The 18,684-nt window shown below is 42.7% G+C and overlaps 1 protein-coding gene across 14 annotated transcripts in view; it reads right to left on the bottom strand.

Moving 5' to 3' along the window:
• Nucleotides 1-18,684, bottom strand: part of LOC135056544 (deleted in malignant brain tumors 1 protein-like) — a 244,276-nt gene that overhangs the window by 182,948 nt on the left and 42,644 nt on the right. For 13 of the 14 annotated variants that reach the window (XM_063961862.1, XM_063961863.1, XM_063961867.1 and 10 more), the window contains exons 4-8: nucleotides 17,718-17,744; nucleotides 15,923-15,940; nucleotides 12,937-12,963; nucleotides 12,547-12,564; nucleotides 12,226-12,243 (exon numbers count right to left, since the gene is read on the bottom strand). In XM_063961862.1, the coding sequence (XP_063817932.1) occupies nucleotides 12,226-12,243; nucleotides 12,547-12,564; nucleotides 12,937-12,963; nucleotides 15,923-15,940; nucleotides 17,718-17,744 (108 nt within the window). The remainder of the gene's footprint in view (nucleotides 1-12,225; nucleotides 12,244-12,546; nucleotides 12,565-12,936; nucleotides 12,964-15,922; nucleotides 15,941-17,717; nucleotides 17,745-18,684) is intronic. The other variant, XM_063961865.1, reaches the window with a different exon arrangement.

Genomic DNA, 18,684 nt, shown 5'->3' with positions numbered 1-18,684 from the left:
ATGGTTATTGTGAACCGGAAGAAAACAACGTGACAGGGCATCAGCTTTAGTATTTTTGGAACCGGGCCTGAAGGTGATAATAAACCTGAAACGAGTAAAAAACAATGCCCAACGTGCCTGCCGAGCATTAAGCCGTTTAGCTGACTCAATATACTGCAGGTTCTTATGGTCAGTAAACACTGTAATAGTATGCCTAGCTCCCTCCAGCCAATGCCTCCACTCCTCAAAAGCCCATTTAACTGCCAGCAATTCTCGATTACCAACGTCATAGTTGGATTCTGCGGAGGAGAATTTCCTGGACATGAAGGCACAAGGGTGTAATTCCTGAGACTCCGGATCTTCCTGAGATAGGATAGCCCCCACTCCAACCTCTGAGGCATCTACCTCGACTATAAAGGGGAGCTCCAGGTTAGGGTGCCTGAGAACAGGAGCCGAGACAAAAGCCTGCTTTAAGGCCCGAAAGGCAGACTCGGCTGCAGGCGACCAATTGGAAGGGTCCGCTCCTTTTTTAGTCAATGCTACTATAGGAGCGACCAAATCAGAAAAGGTATAAATGAACCGCCTATAATAGTTTGCAAACCCTAAAAAGCGCTGAATTGCTTTTAAATTTGTGGGTTGCGTCCAATTAAGGATGGCCTGGAGTTTTTTCGGTTCCATGAAAAATCCCTGGGGAGAAATAATATACCCCAAGAAGGACACTTCCGTGATGTGAAAATCACATTTCTCTAGTTTTGCGTATAAATGATTCTCCCGTAGTTTTTGAAGAACCAGATGCACATGGGTAATATGTTGTTCCATAGACTCAGAATAAATCAAAATGTCGTCTAAATAAACGACAACGAACTTTCCAAGAAAGTCACGAAGAACATCATTGATGAGGTCTTGAAATACCGCAGGAGCATTTGACAGCCCAAAGGGCATTACCAGGTATTCATAATGACCCGACTGTGTGCTGAAAGCCGTCTTCCACTCATCCCCAGATCTTATTCGGATGAGATTGTAAGCTCCTCTAAGATCGATTTTTGAGAAGATAACGGCAGAGCGTAACTGATCAAAAAGTACTGAAATCAAAGGCAAAGGGTAGGTGTTTTTAACAGAAGTTTTATTGAGAGCCCGAAAATCAATACATGGTCTGAGCGACCCATCTTTTTTCTCAACAAAAAAGAATCCTGCACTCAAAGGAGATTTCGAAGGCCTAATGAAGCCTTTTTTCAGGCTTTCCTGGATATAATTATCCATTACCGTGGTTTCTGGCCCGGAGAGGGCATATAATCTCCCCTTAGGTAAAGTGGCCCCGGGAACTAAATCTATAGCGCAGTCATAGGACCGATGGGGAGGCAGAACGTCTGCATTACCCTTGGAGAACACATCAGCAAAATCCTGATATTCCAGAGGAATAAGTTCTGGGGTAACTGCCGCAACCTGGACAGGATGGGAAATACACTCCTTAACACAAAAAGGACCCCATTGGGAAATCTCCCCAGACCGCCAATCTATGGTGGGATTATGAAAGGCAAGCCAGGGGTGACCCAAAACTACTGGAACTGCCGGACAATGTGTAAGGTAAAATTCTATTTCTTCTGAATGTAGGGCCCCCACTGTAAGCAATACTGGAGGTGTGCAGTGAGTAATAACCCCATTGAAAAGCGGACCCCCATCCAAGCCGTGCATGGTGATATGTCTATCTAAGGGTATCAGTGGAACGCCTAAAGCCTTAGCCCAAGCTAAATCCATAAAATTTCCTGCAGCTCCACTGTCGACGAAGGCCGACACCAACGAACTGAGGCTGCCAAAGGAAATCTTTACCGGAACTAAGAGAGAATCATTAGAGGAGATTAACTGCAGACCCAAGTGAACCCCCTCACAATTCACTTGGTCAGAGCGTTTCCCGGCTTGTTCGGGCAGTTACGTGCGATATGTCCCTTACCACCACAATACAAACAAAGACCAGAACTTAACCTTCTGGTTCTTTGCTCTGGGGACAGCCGGGAGAGACCCATTTGCATGGGCTCCTCGACGTCCTCAGGAAAAGTATATACACATGGATTAGGCCTAAAAGTTGTTCCTCTTTCAGCCCTCCGCTCTCGGAGACGACAATCAATTTTAATAGCGAGCTCCATGAGTTTGTCTAGAGTCTCAGGAGCGGGGTACTGAAGGAGACTGTCTTTAATCACTTCCGACAGTCCGAGGCGAAACTGACTGCGCAGGGCCAGGTCATTCCAGCCACAGTCGTTCGACCAACGGCGAAATTCGGTACAATACACCTCTGCTGGATTTTTGCCTTTCTTAAGGGCACGCAGGTGACTCTCAGCTGATGCTTCTCTATCTGGGTCGCCATATAAGAGGCCTAAGGATTTAAAAAAGGCGTCTACTGATAACAAAGCAGCATCATCCGCTCTTAGCCCAAACGCCCAGGTCTGTGGATCACCCTGAAGTAGAGACATCACAATCCCGATCCGCTGAGACTCAGTACCAGAGGAACGGGGCCTTAAACGAAAATAAAGCTTACAAGCTTCCTTAAAATTAAAAAAATCCTTTCGGTTACCCGAAAAATGGTCAGGTAAATGCATCTTTGGTTCTGGAACCATACTCTGGGAGGCTCGCAAAAGATCTTCCTGCGATCTCACCCGAAGAGTAAGGTCCTGAACCATCTGAGTTAATTCCTGTATTTGGTTAACCAAAAGCTGATTGGGGTTTGGCCCTAAACCTGCCGGATTCATGAGGCCGAATTTCTAGGCCCACCAATACAACGGAAAAAATTAAACCCCTTTTTTTTTTTATGTGGCCGGTGATAATGTTACGATCCTGATGCTCAGGACAGGGGAGATCTTATGTAGTGAGTCCTGAGCACCAAGACAGAATGCTGGGATTGGGAAATGGGAAGGAAATAGCCCCTAGCACCTTACCTCCGTTGTCTTACCCGTGTTATCAATTCACGCCTGAACGACTATGGTTTCTTGGGCCTATGGCAGCCGCGTTTGAAGGGCGGATTAGGTCTGCCCAACTCCGATGCCCCCTCAGGTCTTAAAGAGAGACAAGGCGTGAACTGAGACAGGGTAATAACAAGGGGACCTCTAACTGAAACAACCACGCTAGGGGCTATAAACTACCTAAAAACTAAACGTATGTGCGGCATGCCGCCAAAGAAAAAAGAACTACAAAGAAACCACTGTCCACTCCCCTACACGGCACCGCCGAGTTCCGGGGAGGACAGTGAAAGCGGAAACCTCCGCAAATGCACCAATTCACAGTAAAGTAAACACTAAGCGGCATAGGCCGCAACACGCGGCAGAAGCCGCTACTCACGAAACCGGGCGAGAACCCCAGATGACAAACAGGTTCGCAAGGACTAGAAGGATTCCCAGGACCGGCTTCGGACCTCCAAAGTACCAAAGGGCAGGGAGCAAGATCCACCAAACACGGCTGACAGGAACAGAGTTCTGCAAGGCAGGAACAGCATACAAGAAGCTATCACCGGCGGGGCTGCAGTGTGCTGGCTCACATAAAAAGGCCCTGCTGGCCAATAACAGGAGGGCCAGCAGGACCAGCCCCGAGACCCTAATTAGTAGTTGCCGTGCAGCTGCCCTGCTGCACGAGCAACCTAATTAACTATTCTTAGCAACGGGGAACGCGGTCCACCTGTGGCGTCCCCGTTGCCATGCACCCGGCGGCCCTGCACGCACAGCGTCCTGCGTTGCCAGGGACCCGGCGGCTATCGTGCGCACAGCGTCCTGGTGTTGCTAGGCGCCGTGCGGGGGACAGGGAAGGAGAGAGGCGCGGCGGCCGTGACCGCTGCTCAGTCAGGGCACGGCCGAAGACCGCCGCGCCTAACACCTTTTCCTCTCAAATACCTTGCATCTCCTACCCATCACTGAAACTTGGATTACCCCCTCTGACACAGTTTATCCTGCTGCACTCTCTGCTGGGGGACTCCAATTCTCACCCCACTCCCCCCCCCCCCCCACACACACACACCCCTGACCGGGGTGTCACCACGGTAGTGGTGTTGGGATCCTACTACCCTCTAGCTACTCATACCAACTCATAGCACCAGAAACATCCTTTACAGTCTCTACATTTGAGGTCCATGCTATACGCCTCTTCCAACCTGTTCATCTTCGAGTAGCTGTCATTTACTGCCCCCCTGTCATGCCCTCCAAATTCCTTGACAACTTTGCTTCTTGGTTTCCTCATTTTCTCTCTTCTGACATTCCCTCCATTTTCCTAGGTGATTTCAACATCCCTATAGATATCCCCACAAAATCACCTGCCTCTAAACTCCTTAACCTCACCTCTTCTTTTGGTCTCTCCCAGTGGACCTCCTCCCCCTCCCATGTGAGTGGAAGCTCACTGGATCTGGTGTTCATTCACCGCTGTGATTTTTCTGATTTCTCCAACTCCCTGTTCCCCCTCTCTGACCATCACCTGCTCACTTTTAACCTATCTCTATCTGCTTCTCCATCTCTACCACCTAAGACTACCATCACAAAGCGTAACATTGAGTCTATTGACACCATGTCCCTAGCCTCCCTGTTTGACTCACTCCTCTCTCCTATTCTCTCTCTTTCCTGCCCAGAACAAGCTACTTCCCTATACAATGCATCCCTTACCTCTACTTTTAACTCTGTCACCCAGAGGCGTAACTAAGGGGGGTCAAGCTGGTGGCCAGGGCATTATGCCCACTCGCCCCCATTACTATAGCTCTGCTCAGCTTTGTTGTGGGTGGCTGGCTGCACAGCCCAGCCCACCCGCCGTCATGGTCCATCTGACTTCCTTCCTCACAGTGTGATGTCAGCATGTCACACCACACACTCTCCCTCCCTTCCTGCCTGCAAGAGGCCGCTGTGACGCCAGTCTCTGGGCTGCCTGCGCTCTATGTCCTATGATGGCTGCACCCTGCAGGAGACATGCCGGTAGCTGCCGGTGGTTGTTAGGGACTGCTCTCCAGAATGCTGCCCGTCTGTTTAGTACATCAGTGCCATCTGAGCCTGGAGCTGGGATCAGCCAGGTGGGGCGAGAACCCGCGACCCCAACGGTGAGAGGGGCAGATGGAGGGAGCTGAGTGGCAGGTGGTCACCTCTGCCTGGTCCAGTGACTGGCCGTTAAGTAATAATGCAATAAGCAGGAGGCCTGCACCTCTCCAGCTGTGGAATGTTCCAAGTTCCAGCATGCCAGGACATGGCATACTGGGACCTGTCGTTCCACAGCTGGAGAGGTGCAGGCCTCCTGCTTATTGCATTATTACTTAACGGCCAGTCACTACTTACAGTTGCTGCTTGCTCCTTATTGAGGAACTACAATGCCCAGCATGCTGTTGCCGCTGACGCTGTTCTCTTGGCTCCCGCCCACAGACCTGGCGACAGAGGGGGTCAAAGGGGCCTCTTGGATCAGGAGGAAATTTTAAAAAATGGTTCCGCACCGACCTCCACTACCCCGCTGCTCCTCCTCCCTTACCATGTCACTTGGTCCGGTGATGGTCCCTCCCTGTGGTGATGCTGTGCCGGCACTTCTCCCTGTCTTCAACTGCAGCTGACACCATGGAGAAGCACTTAGCCAGCCCAGCAGTAATGCCATTGGATAGCCTCCCACCGACGCCGGACACAACAAATGTCTATGTGACAGACAGTCTGTGGGGGCACACAAGTAGCAGCATCCACCCACAGTCCCCCCTGTCCATACACACACAGAGACAGGCTGTGGTGAGCTCCTCCTGGCATCATCACATATCATATGTCTGCTTTTGTGTGTGTATGTATATATATATATAATTATATATATATATATACAGTTGTGCTCATAAGTTTATACCCTAGCAGAATTTGTGATTTTCTGCCTATTTGTCAGAGAATATGAATGATAACTCACAAACTTTTCTTTCACTCATGGTTAGTGGTTGGGTGAAGCCATTTATTGTCAAACATCTGTGTTTACTCTTTTTAAATCATAATGACAACAGAAACTACCCAAATGACACTGATCAAAAGTTTACATACCCCAGTTCTTAATACCGTGTATTGCCCCCTTTAACATCAATGACAGCTTGAAGTCTTTTGTGGTAGTTGTGGATGAGGCTCTTTATTTTCTCAGATGGTAAAGCTGCCCATTCCTCTTGGCAAAAAGCCTCCAGTTCCTGTAAATTCTTGGGCTGTCTTGCATGGACTGCACGTTTGAGATCTCCCCAGAGTGGCTCAATGATATTGAGGTCAGGAGACTGAGATGGCCACTCCAGAACCTTCACTTTATTCTGCTGTAGCCAATGACAGGTCGACTTGGCCTTGTGGTTTGGATCATTGTCATGTTGGAACGTCCAAGTACGTCCCATGCGCAGCTTCCGGGCTAATGAGTGCAAATTTTCCTCCAGTATTTTCTGATAACATGCTGCATTCATCTTGCCAGCAATTTTGACCAAGTTTCCAGTGCCTTTGTAGCTCACACATCCTCAAAACATCAGCGATCCACCGCCGTGTTTCACAGTAGGAATGGTGTACCTTTCATCATAGGCCTTGTTGACTCCTCTCCAAATGTAACGTTTATGGTTGTGGCCAAAAAGTTTAATTTTGGTCTCATCACTCCAAATGACTTTGTTCCAGAAGTTTTGAGGCTTGTCTCTGTGCTGTTTGAAGTATTGTAAGCGGGATGCTTTGTGGCATTTGCGTAGTAATTGCTTTCTTCTGGCAACGCGACCATGCAGCCCATTTTTCTTCAAATGCCTCCTTATTGTGCATCTTGAAACAACCACACCACTTTTTTTTCAGAGAGTCCTGTATTTCAGCTGAAGTTATTTGTGGATTTTTCTTTGCATCCCGAACAATTTTCCTGGCAGTTGTGGCTGAAATTTTTGTTGGTCTACCTGACCGTGATTTGGTTTCCACAGAATCCCTCATTTTCCACTTCTTAATTAGAGTTTGAACATTGCTGATTGGCATTCTCAATTGCTTGGATATCTTTTTATATCCCTTTCCCGTTTTATACAGTTCAATTACCTTTTCCCGCAGATCCTTTGACAATTGTTTGCTTTCTCCATGACTCAGAATCCAGACACGTCAGTGCAGCACTGGATAAAAGATGCAAGGGTCTTTCAGGAGTCCAGAAACTCACTGACCTTTTATACACACACACTGATTACAAGCAAACAGATCACAGGTGAGGATGGTTACCTTTAGTAGCCATTAAAACCCGTTTGTGTCAACTTGTGTGCATGTTATCAGGCCAAAATCTCCAGGGTATGTAAACTTTTGATCAAGGTCATTTGGGTAGTTTCTGTTGTCATTATGATTTAAAAGAGTAAACACAGTTGTTTGACAATAAATGGCTTCACCCAACCACTAACCATGAGTGAAAGAAAAGTTTGTGAGTTATCATTCATCTTCTCTGACAAATGGCCAGAAAATCACAAATTCTGCTAGGGTATGTAAACTTATGAGCACAACTGTATATATATAGTGAATTTCGGCTCATTCTGTGTGCTTTAATGTGAATTTTGGCTCATTCTGTGTATTATAATGTTAATTTCAGCTCATACCGTGTGCTTTAATGTGAATTTCGGCTCATACCGTGTGCAATCAAATGTGAATTTTGGCTCATACCGTGTGCTATAATGTGAATTTCGGCTCATACCATGTGCTATAATGTGAATTGCGGCTCATACCGTGTGCTAAAATGTGAAAGGGGCACCAGTACAAGACAGTATAAAGAGTCCTATTACACTGAAGGACACCCCCCCTTTTGAGTGTCCCCGCCCCATTTTCCTGAGCACGCACGCCAAAGGCCAAATTACACCCTTCACTATTCCATACCCCCACTTAGTGGTGTGCGCACATACTTTCCTTTGTAGGTGGCTTTATTTTTGTAATAATTATTATTATTTTTTTTGGGGGGGCGCCATTATTGATCTTGCCCTGGGCTCCAAAAATCCTAGTTACACGTCTGCTGTCACCCCACCAACCACTATTCGCAGGACAACACCTCAACCCTGGCACACCAAATGCACCAGATATCTGCAAAAATGCTCACATACCGCTGAGCGACAGTGGAGGAAATCACGCTTTACGGCCAACTTCCTCCACTACAAATTTATGCTCTCATCCTACTTTGCTGCCCTTACCCTCTCTAAACACTCTTACTTCAAAAACCTCATCTCAAACCCCCGGCGCCTCTTTGCCACTGTCAACTCGCTCCTCACCCCACCCCCGCCTTAACTTCCCTCTTCACTTTCTGCTCTTGACTTTGCCACCTACTTCACATCCAAAATTGACTCCATTAGTCAGGACATAACATCCCACCAGAACCTGAACAATCCCCATCCTCCTTTTCCCGACCCCCCCCCCCCTCTTCTTCCCTCCTACCAACTCTGACATCTTTCTTCCCTGTATCTGGAGAGGAAGTCATGGTCCTGATCCGGTCCTCACCCCCCTCCACCTCGCCACTTAACCCTATTTCCTCCTACCTTCTCTGCTTCCTCTCTTCTTCTGCCTGTTCCCATCTTGCCCATCTACTTAATCTCTCACTCTCATCAGGCACTGTCCCTTCTGACTTCAAGCATGCACTTGTCTCCCCTATTCTTAAAAAACATCCCCTTGATCCAACCAATCTTTCCAACTACCGACCCATCTCTCTTCTCCCTTTTGCTTCCAAACTCCTTGAGCATATTGTCTACAACCACCTCACTGTCTTTATTTCTTCCCACTCACTGCTTGACCCTTTCCAGTCTGGTTTCCGTCCTCAGCACTCCACTGAAACTGCCCTCATGAAAGTCTGCAATGACTTCCTTGCTGCTAAATCCAGGGGCCACTACTCTCTGCTTATTCTCCTTGACCTCTCTGCTACTTTTGACACTTTAGACCACCCTCTCCTCCTGCAAATCCTTTACTCACTTGGTTTGCATGATACTGTTCTCTCCTGGCTGTCCTCCTACCTTTCTGACTGTTCTTTTTCTGTCTCCTTTCATGACTCCATCTCCCCCCCACTTCCTCTACCATTAGGTGTCCCCCAAGGTTCTGTTCTTGGGCCTCTCCTTTCTCTCTCTACACTTCCTCATTAAGTGAGCTCAATAACTCTTTTGACTTAAAATATAATCTCTTCGCTGATGATACTCAAATCTACCTTTCCTCCGCTGACCTCTCCCCTGCACTCCTCACTCGTATCTCCAACTGTCTCTCTGCTATCTCCTCCTGGATGTCCCAGCGCTTTCTTAAACTTAACATGTCTAAGACTGAGCTGATCATCTTCCCTCCCTCCCGCATAACCTCACCTCCCACAATTTAATTATCCATTGATAGTACAACTATCTCCTCTAGTCCCCAAGTGCGATGTCTTGGATTAATCCTTGACTCCTTCCTCTCCTTCAAACCACACATTCAGTACCTCTCACAAACCTGCCATTTCCATCTCAAAAATATCTCCAGGATCAGACCCTTTCTCACCCAGGACGCTACTAAGACCCTCATCCACTCACTGGTCATCCCCAGATTGGACTACTGCAATATCCTCCTATCTGGCCTCCCTCAAAAATGCCTCTCTCCACTCCAATCTATCCTCAATGCTGCTGCCCATCTCATCTTCCTCACCAAACATACTACAACCACATCCCCTCTCTTGCAGGACTTTCACTGGCTACCCTTCCCATTCAGAATCCAATTCAAGCTTCTCACACTCACCTACAAAGCCCTCACTCACTCTTCTCCCTCTTACATCTCTGACCTTATCTCTCTTTACATTCCCACCCATCCTCCTCGCTCTGCTAATGCATGCCATCTCTCCTGCCATCTAATTACCTCCACCCACTCCTACCTACAATATTTTGCATGTGCTGCTCCCTATCTCTGGAATGCTCTACCTCTCCCCATTTGACTCTCTACAAAACTTCAAAAGGCTCTCAAGACCCACTTCTTCACCAAACCCAGCCAACTCTCCTTCTAACCCTCTTGTCTATGCTCACTGTCTACCCCTTCTGTTTCACCCTGGTCTGTTAGCACCTCACCTTTTAGATTGTAAGCTCGCAAGAGCAGGGACTTCTTTCCTCGTGTGCCTTTCCTTTTCTTACTTACACAATCTTATACTCCTTACTGCCTTTGATGGCTCCTTACCCCGGGTTTTCTATACCTGTCCAATATTGTCTTGAACTGTAAGTGCTGTTTTCTTGTTTGCTCATTTAATTATGTACTGTGTAATGGGTGCTGCGGATCCCTTGTGGCGCCATATAAATAAAGGATAATAATAATAATAACAACAATAATATAAGCTCAGTTACAGGTTTAGACACAGGCCTCTTGACCTCTAATGGCTTCCTAGCACACTGAGCTCGGACTGACTTCCCCATCCCGACTTGGGCTGGATACACAGTTCACAGCCTGTCCTGACTGCACAGTCTTCCAGAATGACTCTCCTCTTCAGCCCTTAGGTGGGCTCGCATCTGCCTATGCTTCCCTGTGTGGGCAGATCCCTCCTACCTAATACAGAATCCATGTGTCACTTAATTTACTTTCATGCCTTCATAGATAGCTAGATACTGTAGATAGACTTTTCTCTGTGTTAACAGATACAATGCAAGTTGAAACGGGATGCAAAAAATTTGCCGGCTGTCAGGATACCGATGTCAGAATCCCGACAGCTGGCAATGCTGTCAGCTGTAATCCCTGCAAAGCAGGGCTATTCCCACTCAAAGGTGTCCATGACACCCATAGAGTGTGAATAGACCCTGAAGCAAGTGCAGCATGGCGAGTGCAGAGAGCCCACAAGGGGACTCATTGCGCTCGGCCTGCTGCAGGCATTCTGGTGGGAGGGATGCCGCTGTTGGGATATGGACAGACAGCATCCCGTCCACCGGTTATACATACTGATTAGTTTAAACTAATAGTAACTAATACAGCAACCATTTTAGATGAATTTTGAATGGAAATTTTAGTAATGTTTTATATAAGAGGGAAGAACAGCCTTGTGTATATTAGGGATTTTCTTTTAAACATCATATAAAAAGAGAGTAGACTGGGAAACATTTAGAATTCTTTATTCCATTGCCATATCTTCCCCTTAAACTGACAGTTTAGACATTGTTTCTTGGAAAAAAAAATGAAATACATTTTAAAGTGTGGTCTGTCTTACTTACCAGTACAGGTTGAGTATCCCTTATCCAAAACGCTTGGGACCAGAGGTATTTTGGATATCGGATTTTTCCGTATTTTGGAATAATTAGATACCATAATGAAATATCATGGTGATGGGACCCAAGTCTAAGCACAGAATGCATTTAGGTTTCATATACACCTTATACACACAGCCTGAAGGTCATTTAATACAATATTGTTAATAACTTTGTGTATTAAACAAAGTTTGTGTACATTGAGCCATCAAAAAACAAAGGTTTTACTATCTCACTCTAACTCAAAAAAAGTCCGTATTTCGAAATATTCCGTATTTCGGAATATTTGGATATGGGATACTCAACCTGTAGTAGTTGGCCCTGCTGTGAAATCAGAATAGGAAATATAAAATCTTTGTTGAATTTAAAAATAACAGTACACATTAGCTTCAAGTTTTCATCTGAATTTGTGAGTTTGCCAACATTTTGCTTTCTCCCTAAGCATATAAAAATGCACAAAATAAAATGCTCTGAATGAATAAATGTTAAGGTAGGATTTGCTATAATAGTGCTATATGTGAAGCATTTACTGGTAAATAAATAAAGAATTATTTTTAAAAAAAGGCAATGTTTAAGAAAGCACTTCTGTATTAATAAATAAATCCATGCATCCAGGCAATTTTGACAGAGTATTCTGTATTTACGTTTGGTAGACTCTGCAACTATAGAGCAAAAAAACATTTTATTACAAATTACTTTGCAAAACATTATTGATTCAATCTTCATTTTACCATAGAAAAATAGACATATTATATAACCTATACAGTATACATTCCTAAACATAAGAGATCAAATGAAAGTGCTTAATCAAGATTCAAGCACAGATTTCAAGTAAATAAATTAAATTAGTGCTTAACTGGCAGCATGAGTGAACCAAAACCAACAAACAATTGATCCCCATTCAGGGTACTAACTCACTTATTTGCCCTTCACTACACTTTGCCAGCTAATCTGCAAACAAAGTCTCAAAGTCTTACCTGCTTCTTGCAGGTGTATCACAGGCTCCAGCCTGGCTTGGCATGGCAACCACAGATAGTCACATACAGTCTTACAGAAATACATTTTAAAGTGTGGTCTATCTTACTTACCAGTAGTAGTTAGCCATGCTGTGAAATCAGAATAGGAAATATAAAATGGTTGATCTCTTTGTTGGATTTAAATATAACAGTTTTCATCTGAATTTGTGGAATTACCAATGTTTTGCATTCTAAAGCATGTAAAAATGCAAATAAATGCCCTGAATGAATGTTAAGATAAGATTTGCTATAATATTTATATATGTGAGGCATTTATTGGTAAATTATAAAGAAATACTTATTTTAAGAAAAGTTAATGTTTAAGAAAGCACTTCTGTATCAATAAATAAAGCCATGCATCCAGGTATATTTAATAGAGTATTCTGTACTTACGTGTGGTAGTCTCTGCAGCTATACAGACAAATGATGAAAATAATATATAAATACATTTAATTGAAAATGACTAAGCAAAACATTATTGATTCAATCTTCATTTTATCATAGCAATATACTGTAGGCATATTATATGACCTATACATTACCAGAAATAAGAGATCAAATGCAAATTGAATATAATAACCTTTTTTAATTAATTCTCCATGGAACTATTAATAATGTTTTGGATATGAAGTCAGGTCTATAATGTGTTTAACCGAGAGTTTCTTTTAAACATCATAGTGGCCTGCAGAAACTGTATGGTCATATCACCACATGTTCTTCTTTAATTGATATTTTAAAGTTGATTTCTTAAAAATACATTTATTAAAGTGTGCTTTATCTTACCAGTAGAAGGTGGCACTGATATGGAGTCTGAAAAGGGAATACAAAATGCTTGTTAGTTTTGTTGGATTTAAGAAAAAACAGTAATTGTTTTTTTATGTTTTTTTTATATGTATTGTTCAAATACCTACATATTAATTTACTGTGCAGTAAATTTTTGGTCTTCATAAAGTATGTAAAATTTAATTTGATGCTCTGACAGAATGGAGTATAAGACTAAACTAAATACACTTTTTTATGTATATTTTTTATATTATATTTTATATATTTTTTATTGTTTCTAATGCAATTTCACTGTGCTTATAGTAGGCACAATAATAGTCACGTGACTTTTTTATATAACATTGGAAGTCGTATGCTAATTGTTATTAGTCTTATATGATATTAAATGTTTGTCAATTTATTTTGAGTCCTGATATAAAGGTATATAATTATTAACTGAAAACGTGTATGTTCAGTTATTTATGCACCTGAAAAATTTATAGCGCAAATAGTCAAAAATATTTTTTAGAATAGAGTAAAAGGGCAGACTTGCTATAACATTGCTGTATGAGAAACATTTACTGTGCTTTGAAGCAAAGCATTTTTTAGAAGAAAAAAAAGTCAATGTTTTATAAAACACAGCTGTATCAATGAAAAGACATGCACCAGTAACTTTTTGATAGAGCAGTCTGTACTCATCAATGGTAGAGCCTGCAGCTATAGTACCAAGCCAAATAGTAAATAAAATTGTATTAAAGATCCATGAATATCCAGGGGTCAGCATGCATTAGAGGCTGCTGGGTGATTTCATGTTTTGATGCTGTCTGTCTTGACAAAGGTTCTAAGCAAACCAAAATCTCAACATGCTGCTGCTGCTGTGATTGCTGCTAAATTCTTTCACCTGAGATGCACCTGTAAGGTACAATAAATATTTTTTTTATATATATATGTGTATCATTATCTCAGTAGGGGACCCACAATTTTAGGATTTTTCATTTTGGATAAGGGATACTCAACCTGTATTCCAAACTACCTATTGTGGGCATAACTGTCCTTCTGTTATTTCACATAAGGCATACCTCCCAACATGGCCCTCTCCAGGAGGGACACAATGCTCTGCTTCTGGACTTTTCTCTTAATTTATTATTGCAGGCACCTGTTTTGAGCAGGTTAATGGATAAGAAATGTGTTTCACTGCAGGTGATGGCAATCCTAAATTAAGAGTGAAGTCCAGGAGCAGAGCATTCTGTACCTCCTGGAGAGGGTCATTTTGGGAGGTATGCATAAGGGAAAAAAGGAAAGTACAGCATCAAAAAGCAGGACAGCATAATACCCCTTTCACATCACACAAATAACCCGGTATTGACCAGAACTATTGCTGGGTCGACAGGGGTCACTGTGCAATGTGAAAGGGGCCATGGAGATTTCCTGGGTCGCCTGACCAAGTAATACAACCCGAGTTATAAGAAGGGTTATTTCTGGGTTGAATATCAGGTTTGTGACAGTGTAAACGGGTTCCCAGGTTGATGCGACCCGGGACCTGTTCACTAAATAGGGAAAGGTGGTGCAGAGATGAGCTCTTCTCCCTCTTACATCTCTGACCTTATCTCTCTTTACATTCCCACCCATCCTCTTCGCTCTGCTAATGCATGCCATCTCTCCTGCCATCTAATTACCTCCCCCCACTCCTACCTACAAGATTTTGCATGTGCTGCTCCCTATCTCTGGAATGCTCTACCTCTCCCCATTTGACTCTCTACAAAACTTCAAAGGGCTCTCAAGACCCACTTCTTCACCAAACCCAGCCAACTCTCCTTCTAACCCTCTTGTCTATGCTCACTGTCTACCCCTTCTGTGTCACCCTGGTCTTTTAGCACCTCACCTTTTAGATTGTAAGCTCGCAAGAGCAGGGACTTCTTTCCTCGTGTGCCTTTCCTTTTCTTACTTACACAATCTTATACTCCTTACTGCCTTTGATGGCTCCTTACCCCGGGTTTTCTATACCTGTCCAATATTGTCTTGAACTGTAAGTGCTGTTTTCTTGTTTGCTCATTTAATTATGTACTGTGTAATGGGTGCTGCGGATCCCTTGTGGCGCCATATAAATAAAGGATAATAATAATAATAACAACAATAATATAAGCTCAGTTACAGGTTTAGACACAGGCCTCTTGACCTCTAATGGCTTCCTAGCACACTGAGCTCGGACTGACTTCCCCATCCCGACTTGGGCTGGATACACAGTTCACAGCCTGTCCTGACTGCACAGTCTTCCAGAATGACTCTCCTCTTCAGCCCTTAGGTGGGCTCGCATCTGCCTATGCTTCCCTGTGTGGGCAGATCCCTCCTACCTAACACAGAATCCATGTGTCACTTAATTTACTTTCATGCCTTCATAGATAGCTAGATACTGTAGATAGACTTTTCTCAGTGTTAACAGATACAATGCAAGTTGAAACGGGATGCAAAAAATTTGCCGGCTGTCAGGATACCGATGTCAGAATCCCGACAGCTGGCAATGCTGTCAGCTGTAATCCCTGCAAAGCAGGGCTATTCCCACTCAAAGGTGTCCATGACACCCATAGAGTGTGAATAGACCCTGAAGCAAGTGCAGCATGGCGAGTGCAGAGAGCCCACAAGGGGACTCATTGCGCTCGGCCTGCTGCAGGCATTCTGGTGGGAGGGATGCCGCTGTTGGGATATGGACAGACAGCATCCCGTCCACCGGTTATACATACTGATTAGTTTAAACTAATAGTAACTAATACAACAACCATTTTAGATGAATTTTGAATGGAAATTTTAGTAATGTTTTATATAAGAGGGAAGAACAGCCTTGTGTATATTAGGGATTTTCTTTTAAACATCATATAAAAAGAGAGTAGACTGGGAAACATTTAGAATTCTTTATTCCATTGCCACATCTTCCCCTTAAACTGACAGTTTAGACATTGTTTCTTGGGAAAAAAAATTAAATACATTTTAAAGTGTGGTCTGTCTTACTTACCAGTAGTAGTTGGCCCTGCTGTGAAATCAGAATAGGAAATATAAAATGGTTGTTACAGTATCTTTGTTGAATTTAAAAATAACAGTACACATTAGCTTCAAGTTTTCATCTGAATTTGTGGGTTTGCCAACATTTTGCTTTCTCCCTAAGCATTTAAAAATGCACAAAATAAAATGCTCTGAATGAATAAATGTTAAGGTAAGATTTGCTATAATAGTGCTATATGTGAAGCATTTACTGGTAAATTATAAATAAATAATTATTTTAAAAAAAGGCAATGTTTAAGAAAGCACTTCTGTATTAATAAATAAATCCATGCATCCAGGCAATTTTGACAGAGTATTCTGTATTTACGTTTGGTAGACTCTGCAACTATAGAGCAAAAAACATTTTATTACAAATTACTTTGCAAAACATTATTGATTCAATCTTCATTTTACCATAGAAAAATAGACATATTATATAACCTATACATTCCCAAACATAAGAGATCAAATGAAAGTGCTTAATCAAGATTCAAGCACAGATTTCAAGTAAATAAATGAAATTAGTGCTTAACTGGCAGCATGAGTGAACCAAAACCAACAAACAATTGATCCCCATTCAGGGTACTAACTCACTTATTTGCCCTTCACTATACTTTGCCAGCTAATCTGCAAACAAAGGGGTATATTTACTAAGGTCCCGATTTTGACCGAGATGCCGTTTTTTCATCAAAGTGTCATCTCGGTAATTTACTAAGCAAAAATCACGGCAGTGATGTGGGCATTCGTAATATTTTGGAAGTCCTAGGAAAAAATCACGAATCAATACATCATCGGTCAAATACGCCTACAATTTGCTAGAAATCGGGAATTTACTAAAAAGTGCAAAACACAAACACTGCCGACAATAGCCAAACACTGCCGTGCAGAAATACAAATCGTGAAAAAGTGCTAAAAAAAACCAGACCTGCTTTTTTATCCCGTGTTTGTATAGGCATGCACGGAACCATGAGATCCGTGCATGTTTTTCAGTGGGAAGGGGGGTGAAATGTTCTAAATTTTCCGAAAAAAAATTGTGTGGGGTCCCCCCTCCTAAGGCAAACCAGCCTCGGGCTCTTTGTGATAAGTGTTTGATATTGTTTTTAGTAGCAGTACTACAAGGCCCAGCAAGCCTCCCCCGCAAGCTGGTACTTGGAGAACCACAAGTACCAGCATGCGGCGGAAAAATGGGCCCGCTGGTACCTGTAGTACTACTACTAAAAAAATACCCCAAAAAAGACATTACACACACACCTTGAAAGTATAACTTTAATACATCCATCCACACCACCATATACACATACTTACCTTATGTTCCCACGCAGGTCGGTCCTCTTCTCCAGTAGAATCCATGGTGTACCTGTAGAAAAAATTATACTCACATAATCCAGTGTTTTCGGCTCCTCGGTAAATCCTTTTGTAATCCACGTACTTGAAAAAATAAAAAAACGGATACCCGACCACGAACTGAAAGGGGACCCATGTTTTCACATGGGCCCCCTTTCCCCGAATGCCAGAAACCCACTCTGACTGATGTCTAAGTGGGTTTCTTCAGCCAATCAGGGAGCACCACATTGTAGCACCCTCCTGATCGCCTGTGTGCTCCTGTACTGTATGACAGGCGGCACATGGCAGTGTTACAATGTAGCGCCTATGCGCTCCATTGTAACCAATGGTGGGAACTTTCAGGTCAGCGGTGAGGTCACTTTCGGTCAACCAGTACAGTACAGGAGCACACAGCCGATTAAAGATTAAAGTGTGCTTTATCTTACCAGTAGAAGGTGGCACTGATATGGAGTCTGAAAAGGGAATACAAAATGCTTGTTAGTTTTGTTGGATTTAAGAAAAAACAGTAATTTTTTTTAAATGTTTTTTTATATGTATTGTTCAAATACCTACATATTAATTTACTGTGCAGTAAATTTTTGGTCTTCATAAAGTATGTAAAATTTAATTTGATGCTCTGACAGAATGGAGTATAAGACTAAACTAAATACACTTTTTTATGTATATTTTTTATATTATATTTTATATATTTTTTATTGTTTCTAATGCAATTTCACTGTGCTTATAGTAGGCACAATAATAGTCACGTGACTTTTTTATATAACATTGGAAGTCATATGCTAATTGTTATTAGTCTTATATGATATTAAATGTTTGTCAATTTATTTTGAGTCCTGATATAAAGGTATATAATTATTAACTGAAAACGTGTATGTTCAGTTATTTATGCACCTGAAAAATTTATAGCGCAAATAGTCAAAAATATTTTTTAGAATGGAGTAAAAGGGCAGACTTGCTATAACAGTGCTGTATGAGAAACATTTACTGTGCTTTGAAGCAAAACATTTTTTAGAAGAAAAAAAAAGTCAATGTTTTAGAAAACACAGCTGTATCAATGAAAAGACATGCACCAGTAACTTTTTGATAGAGCAGTCTGTACTCATCAATGGTAGAGCCTGCAGCTATAGTACCAAGCCAAATAGTAAATAAAATTGTATTAAAGATCCATGAATATCCAGGGGTCAGCATGCATTAGAGGCTGCTGGGTGACTTCATGTTTTGATGCTGTCTGTCTTGACAAAGGTTCTAAGCAAACCAAAATCTCAACATGCTGCTGCTGTGATTGCTGCTAAATTCTTTCACCTGAGATGCACCTGTAAGGTACAATAAATATTTTTTTATATATATGTGTATCATTATCTCAGTAGGGAACCAACAATTTTAGGATTTTTC

This window comes from Pseudophryne corroboree, chromosome 3 (genome assembly GCF_028390025.1).
Source record: "Pseudophryne corroboree isolate aPseCor3 chromosome 3, aPseCor3.hap2, whole genome shotgun sequence".
In the NCBI taxonomy this organism is placed as follows: domain Eukaryota; kingdom Metazoa; phylum Chordata; class Amphibia; order Anura; family Myobatrachidae; genus Pseudophryne; species Pseudophryne corroboree.
The sequence above is the reverse complement of the archived record's forward strand: the minus strand, read 5'-3'. Positions and strand labels throughout refer to the sequence as shown.